The sequence below is a fragment of the Buceros rhinoceros genome, unplaced genomic scaffold (genome assembly GCF_000710305.1).
Source record: "Buceros rhinoceros silvestris isolate BGI_N320 unplaced genomic scaffold, ASM71030v1 scaffold19747, whole genome shotgun sequence".
NCBI classification, from domain to species: Eukaryota; Metazoa; Chordata; class Aves; order Bucerotiformes; family Bucerotidae; genus Buceros; species Buceros rhinoceros.
In genome coordinates, this window is record NW_010420660.1 from 13,348 (window position 1) to 21,066 (window position 7,719).

General features: G+C 49.9%; 1 protein-coding gene across 1 annotated transcript in view; it reads right to left on the minus strand.

The window, feature by feature from the left end:
• Window positions 1-7,719, minus strand: part of TMCO4 (transmembrane and coiled-coil domains 4) — a 27,747-nt gene that overhangs the window by 4,800 nt on the left and 15,228 nt on the right. Inside the window, exons 12-13 of the mRNA XM_010139388.1 lie at window positions 4,623-4,740; window positions 2,155-2,272 (exon numbers count right to left, since the gene is read on the minus strand). Coding sequence (XP_010137690.1) covers window positions 2,155-2,272; window positions 4,623-4,740 — 236 coding nt within the window. The remainder of the gene's footprint in view (window positions 1-2,154; window positions 2,273-4,622; window positions 4,741-7,719) is intronic.

Genomic DNA, 7,719 nt, shown 5'->3' on the forward strand with positions numbered 1-7,719 from the left:
CCTGTTGCTGCTGAGCCCTCCTAGTCCTCCACTCCTTTGAGGAGGCCGGTGCTACCACAGCAAAGGGAAACGAGCCCTTCAGGTCCAGCTCAGTTGTCATCGTGGATGGCCGGGAGATGCCTAAAACACTGAGGCTGCCTGCGTACCACTGGCACAGAGCCCCTTTCCATCATCTGTGCTCTATTCTCCTAGCACAGCCCGTCCTTCCTTATTCCTGGCAGGAGACTCGCGGGCTCCTCCAGCGAGGGCACCTGCAGGGACAGAGCTGGGCCCCAGTACAGCAAATCTCTCCCTCTCTATTTCTGTTACGCTGCTGCACTGTATTTGCAGCAAAATCCACCTTTGCTTTAAAAAATACTGCCCTGATTATTTCCTTCCACGTTCTTGCTCCTTTTAAAACGTCCATCACAATGCCCTGTGCGTGTTTCCATAAAGCTCCGCCGTCTGGAAATGCATCGTGACCCCTGTTGAACACAGGTTTCGCCCCGCCGCGGGGGTGGCTCTGTTTCCCCCCCAGTGCTTTGCAGTGCGATGAAGCCAGTGGAAGTGTCAGCCCTCTGAAGGAGAGCAGCGCTGGGGCTGTCTGTTGGCATCACGCAGCACCGATACAGGTGCACAACAACAGTGGACCAGCAGGTAGCAGCTCTGCAGCCACTGCTCGTTCAGCTGACATGCAAATCCTGCTCCTCTGGGGGAGAACGTGAGCCCAGCAGGGTAAAGGCTGCAGGGCCCAGGGGCTCTCAAAGGTCGGGAAGCAGAAGGACAACAGAAAGAAGGTCTCTGAAGAGAAGTCAAAGAGAGCAGAGAAACACCAACAGAACTAACAGGAGAAGCCACCCCAGTGCCACCACTGCTTGACAGCTTTGGCCATTGTTCTTTTCATGCCAGCCACAGACATCACTGCTCGCAAGCGACTAACGGCAGCTCTGAGGACAGTGACAAAACGGATTTGGCAGCATGCGGAGATGCTAACTGAGACAGGCCAGTAAGACACAAAGATACAAGGGCAGCTAGAGCACTGGACTCCGTTTAAGCACCTCTGCCTCACCACTTCCTTTGGGAAGCTGCTACTTTGTTCTGCCAAGTGTCTCTTTTATCTGTGCAGCACCAAGCCTGTGTTTTCTGGCACGGGCTGTACTTAGCTCAGTTATAATGAATGAAACGGGCTGGTAACAGTCGGGTATTTATAGGCTCAGCAGGCTGGTGCTCCACAAAATCTGAAAGTGCTTTCAAAGCACCTTTGGCTCCAGAGCAGCGCTGACAATCTGTACCAGCTTGTGGGGACACGTGGCAGGAACAATCACCATGGAATTATCCCGAGCTTTGTGCTCAGCATCTTCCAGTAAATGAGTTAAACCGTTAAGATATGGGAAAAGGAGATTGCACATCCAAGATTACCGTGAATGCGAACACACAAGTTGTGTGTGATGTGCTGTGGAAGAGCTCACGTGTGAGTAAAGACAAGGCAATGAGATCACTATTTGCTAAGGATAATTGAGTGGAATATTGCTAAACATCTAATACAGTGGTTTATCATTAATGACACTCTGAGGAAAATAAATGCCTACCAGAAACGCAGGTGAACCTCTTCCTGCTTCCTGGAGACTACAGTCCACACAGGTGTCAGGTACCAGCCCAGGTCTGGACCTCGCAAACCAGCCATGGGTATCGCAGAGCTGCTGTGATTACAAACCGGCTCCCGCACCATGGTGCCTGTATAACCCCCGGGACCAAGGTACAAGGCCTGTGAGCCTCCCCTGTACACCTGCACGGTGTTGAAGGTTCCTCCAAGATAAGACTGCGGGTTGCCCCTGCTCCGCAGTCACATGTTTGAGCTCCATGTTTCCCAGCTGCTCATCCCACCCGCGGGCTGATCTGGTTGGAGAATAACGGCATTTTCTGTCTCCAGTTTGAGATACTTCAGAATGAAAAATACCCCAAACTTAGCCCACAAGAGAGGCAAATCCTCATGATTTTGCTCAATGGTGAGCGCTGGCTGAGCCAACGAAGTTGCTGTTGAAGCCTGAGATGAGAGTTAGCTCGAAGAAAGGAACGAGAGACAATGTGGTCCCTTTAATACCCATCTTCTGTCAGCGAGTGTGAGGTTCCAGTGCCGCAAGCAAAGGACAGTCAGAGAATATAAAGAGTACTTACTACAGACGACAGGTCCATGTTCACCATCCTCCTGTCATCCAAGTCGACCGGCTGGAGGCCTGCAACGTTGATCTGGACAGAAGAGGTTCTGTAGACGAACCTCAGCAGCCAGTCGCCCCTAGGAGCAGAGCAGAGGGCGAGCGTGAACAAATCCCCTCAACTCCAAACCAACACAACACGTGACGACTCAGACCGCGAGGAGAGCAGGAGGGCTGGGCAGCACTTGTCTGGACCAAGGCACGGTCTGAGGTAGGAATCGCAGCAGCTGCCACAGTCAGGGCAGGCTCCTGGGACACAGCAGTGTAAGTCTGAACCGAGTCCTGGTTCTCATTAGTAGCAGGTTTAAAAATCAGACCCTTCTATTTGTTTCTGCCTTTGTTTAGAGACTGAACACATTCACACATCCAATCTTCCTTGTGTACTAACAGGTAGAAGTTCTCCAGCCTGTAAACGTGGGGAGGCCTGCAGTACCCATGCTGCTGACTGAAAGGTCAACGATGAAGCTCCTTGGAGTGCTCCTGATTTATAGGTGCTGTACAAATACTTGGTTTCAGTGACAGAACTAGGAAGAGTTTGTTCCCACGGTAAAGCAGTGCCATAAGTCACCGTGACAGTTTCAGGGGAGAATACAGCACGAGAGAAGGCAGAGTGTCCTTTGGAAACACGCGTTCGTCTGACCTAGAGAGAGTTACTCCTAAAGGGACAAACGAGGCCACGGTTTGGGTAAGCAAGAGGCCAGAGAAATCAGGATCAATGCCTCCCCCGTATCTAATACCCTCACATGGAGGGTATCTCCGTATCTCAGTGACCTCCTCTAGCCGCCCTTCACGCTAACTGGATAACCCTCACACGCAGCGTCCGAGGGCAGCGTCAGGACCGAGCGTGGCGGAATAGTTCCTGCTTCTTCCTATCTGAGGGCAGCAAGCTTCAGTGCTTACAGATTTTCCTCTCCACATCTGAGAGATGGGGTTGCTGCAGCAGAGACTGACCCGGTTACCGCACACGTGGAGGTACCAACACCCCCCACTTCATTCCAGCAGCACGTGCAGGCTTTGGGACTCCACCAGGATCTTTTTTTTTGTATCATAGGAAATGAACACACTCAGCTTTTTGCAGGGGAATTTTGGGGTAACAGCGGGAGGAGTGGTTTTGCCAGGGCACACGTTCAGTTCTAAGCCACAACTGCTGTTGGTGGATTCCTGGAGGAGCACGGGAGCACTCCCAGGGAGGCAGCAGTTGCGTTTTCCTTGTGTCCCATGAACAAATGCCGTAACTCGTGAGCATGCCCAGCATCCCAAAAACCTCCTGCCATCCAAAAACAACAAAAGCAACAATTTCCAGCCGAACTGACAGGCAGGATTAGTAATTTGTTGGTTTAATCCTGAACTCTTGTCATTTAGTTCTCTGTAAACGCAGGCACTGCGCTGGCTGCACAGTAACACCTCACTTCCTCACCTTACACATCCTCGTCTGTGTACGGGAAGGACCAACAGCATTTTCAGCTGCCCTTGACCTGGGGGCTCCTGGCTGTGACTACCCTGACTTGCAGCTACACGTTCTTTGCTAATCTTCTCGCCTGGTTATGTCTCAATTTATTTCCCCTGCTTCTTTCTTTCGTTTTAATTTCCCCTCTCCTAACTGTGCTGGCAAGCAGCGCCCTTGTCACAACGATCTGCCAATACGCAGTCATTAGATTTGACGCCGTCTCTTGAATTCTTAATTGCTTCTGTACGACTGCTTCAGCTGTTTGGTGCCTCTGAACCTCCCTCCTCTCGCCCAGCAGCTCCCACAACTCTGCAGAGCAGGTCCAGCAGTTTCAACAGGCTGGTATTTGGTTTCAAGGTAACTCTTCTATTCTTTCACATCCTTGGTAAATTCTGCAGCTATTCCAGCTATACCTGCTTTGTAAGTAAAAAATCTTGACCATAATCTGACTTTAGATACAAAAAATCTTCAATTTGCTTGAGCTCCTTCCTTTCCATTGCAGTTTTAATATCTTGCTCCCCAGCAGCAGCCCCTAGTGAACTGGATCTCAAAGCTTTTCTACATACTAATTCGCATCCTTTAACTGTCAGAGAACTTAACGGCCGTATTTATAGTCCTCTTCACAAAGCTGGGATTTACAGGGGCCTTAGAATATGTCACATTCTGCACACAAACACAGTGACCCAGCTTTAAGCTGCCAGGGTGACAGAACGCTGCCACCAGACCAAAGGACAGAGATATCGAGCCCCTCGGGCTTCCAGTGGAACAGTGCATTGCAAAGAGCCGAGAGCTGGAGGCAGAGCAGCCTTGAGTGTCACCTCCAGTTAACCAGAGGGGGAGACCCCCGAGGGGAGAGCTCCAGCACTGCTGAATCAACGTACTCACTAATTACCCACTTACAAAATGTTTAGAAGGGAAAAAAGCCCCAAATGCTTTCACAGTGACGCGCGGCTAACGAAGCAGGGGACCGAGCACACACAGACCTGCAATAACCGTTTACGATCCTGCCCGACACCACTTTGGTGAGAGCTTTCCAGTACTTGGCTTCTCCTTCCACTGGAGCTCCCAGTAAGACCACATCTTCGAGGATCCCTTGAGAGTCTATTAGGGTGAAAGCAGAACAGCTCGGATTTAGAAGACGGATCAGAAAATACATCTTTACACATACACAGAGGAGCTGCAGAAGCGACAGAGAAATCAGCCTTTCTGTGCTTCGATTTTAAGACAGAAACAATGGAAAGGAGAATCTTAAACATCATTTTGTGTAACTGAAGTGTCTGCAGTTCCAGCTGGAGCCAGTAAACACAAAAATTAGAGATCCTTAGACAGTGAAAGGACTGATGGCAAGAGGGAGAAGTGGCCTGGCCTCTGTCCGGACAGACGCAGTTCAAGCAGCAAACCTGCCGCAGACGTATTGATCTGGGTTTGAACAGCACTCTGGAACGGGTGAGAGGGGCTGACACTCCACGGGATGAACAAATGTCAGATATTAAGCACGATAAACTCCTCCCACAAGCAGTCCTTAGAGCTGAGTTCCTGAAAAACCCGACCTGTAGAGCCACAGAAACCCCCCAATTCTTAATATCGATCGGGCACTAGCAACAGCGGAGCACTGCCAACACGAAGCGATAATCTATCCACTCGAAAGGTGGGTAATCTGCATTTTAACCGGAACTGGAACCTGAACCCGATCCAGGGCACAATTTGCTGAAAAGGAATGTTGACTTTGAAGTGTAATAAATCTTCCTCTCTCTTATCGGACAGCTGCAGCCGGGGTATTTCAGTAGAAATAATGACGGAATGGGAAATACCGGGCAGCTCTGCTGCTTTCCTAAATGACTGCAGAGCACACGGTGATACGGCGGAGAGGTGCTGCCGGGCTGGAGTCATTAGACGGAATCAATTGGTTTCCTTTCCCTGGGAGCACTAAACAAGCTGGAGCTGCCTGCAGAGCCTGCGTCCTTCTCTGTGGTGTAAATCCCAGCGCCTGACAGCAAAAAGAGCTCTTGGGGTATTACTTCTTATTGCAAAGCAAATTTTGCACCAATTGAGAGCACAGCAAAGAGTAATTCAATTTTGTTAGTGTAATCTGTGAGCAATAAAGTCTCGTTCCCATAATCACAGGCAATGAAAAAGAAACCCAGAGCCCTGCGAGTGGGGAGCTCGTTCCAACCAAGGTACTAAATTCCCTGGCCATGGCGTGAGCCAACTGAGTAAACAAGCAGCTAATTCATCAGGATCCCGAACATTTGGGCAAGGTACTGGAAGCTTTTGTTTCTCCAGTCCTTTGTACTGAGCTTATTTCTTGCTCAGAACAAAAATGTTTAGCTTTGTCCAAAAAATACTCATTTTCTTTGAATGGTGACCAAGGGCGACAGAAACCTGAGGACAGATCATTGGCCTCGCTGCTGGCACTCTAGAAAAACTAAATGGATTTCACAGCTTTATATGATGAAGAAAAATAGAGTCTGCATGAGCAGGGGAGAAAAAAAAAAGGAATGATTGATGGGCAAAAGTTCCCTGCTAAGATATTTATCCAGAAAAGGTGTTTCTGTCCTCACTGAAGAGGGACCAGGGCGGAATTCAGCTCATCCCGGGCAGCGCAGAGACCCAGTGCCATGGGATTCCTGGCTCCTAACCACAGCAGAGGTGATAACCCAGTGTGGTACTGGTCACACAATGGCTCTGGAGGACACTGTGATCAGGGTCACACACACAGGCAGTGGGTGATACCTCGCTCCTGTCACCCACAGCTTGGGGTCAAGGGCCAGGTTCTGCTGGTGTTACCAATTCTCAGTCGTTTACATGTCTGGTTTACTCAGACGCTGGGAATCGGGATGAAGACACCAGAGCCATGATCTCCCCATGCAGAGACCCCTGTCTCTGATGGGTCATCACTACATCTTCGGTTGCAACGTTGTTTTCTGGAAACCTGCTACGCGCTGCCTTCCACAGCCACTGGTGATGAAGCATCCCAGAGGTTGTTTCACTGCTTTGCAGAGGAGTGGTTTCCTTAGCACGAGTTGAGTTTCTGCCATGGTTCCACTGCGTAACCCCTGATTGGCTGGTTGTCCTCTGCCAGCTGGACACAAGCACGACCAGGCCTTGTATTTCTTTTGTGTGAGACATCCAAGGCCAAACCCAAGTCAGCCTCGGCTCTCCCAGGTCCCAGTTCCTTTGCGGCTCATACTGGAGCGTGCCTGTGCACAACGCCGTGGCAGCCTGCGCAAAACATGCTGCTCTTCATCTTGCCAAGAGCCCGGCTTCCGTAATTCAATTAGGGAACTGGAAAATCCGTGTACGGTGGGGAGCTGCCGTGATAGGCAATTACGACACCTGGATTTCTTCAGAACGGCAGCCAGCCTCAAGGACCCCTAACGACTTCCCTTCATCTATTTCTTAGCTACGGCATCGTGTTATTGCCGTGAGAGACTGCAGACCAATAAGGAAAACCCTGAAAGTATCTCAGCTCTTGGCATTCGCAGGACACAAAAGGAGGAGATCTAGGGCCAGACTAGGATCTGGGTTCTGGCTGCAGTGTAACTCCGTTAGGATCCCTCTGGATTTGATTAGGTTTATTTTGAGGACTTAGATCTTCTACCAGCAGTGAAGTTCTAGTCCCCAGCTGGCAAGAGAAGAACACCTCCGGCCTCACTTGACTCATTCCCACCTTCCTGGACTTCACCGAACACCTCCCTTTCCAGAGCTCCTCATTTATTAGCGACTCCTTGTGAGGCTAAACGGTTAATGAACTCGATTAGCGACGCAGGGGGGAAGCGGGCTCCTCGCACACACTCACTGCTGACTCAACTCCAAGATGCAATTTATATCAGCTGATCATGATGATTTTATTCATTTTCTAAATTAAAAATAGATTCTATTAATAAACAGAACCACAATGGGTAATAAATTGACAGATGGTTTTATACTTGACTTTGGGGAGAAATTACCATGAAAATAGCAGATGCCAGTGGCGTTTCAGTGACTTAAATGGAAGGGAGGACTTGGGGAATCGGATACAATGGCTACAGGGAGCTTCCAATAAAGGCAAAATACCCTCTGCCAAGACTCCGGTGGGGC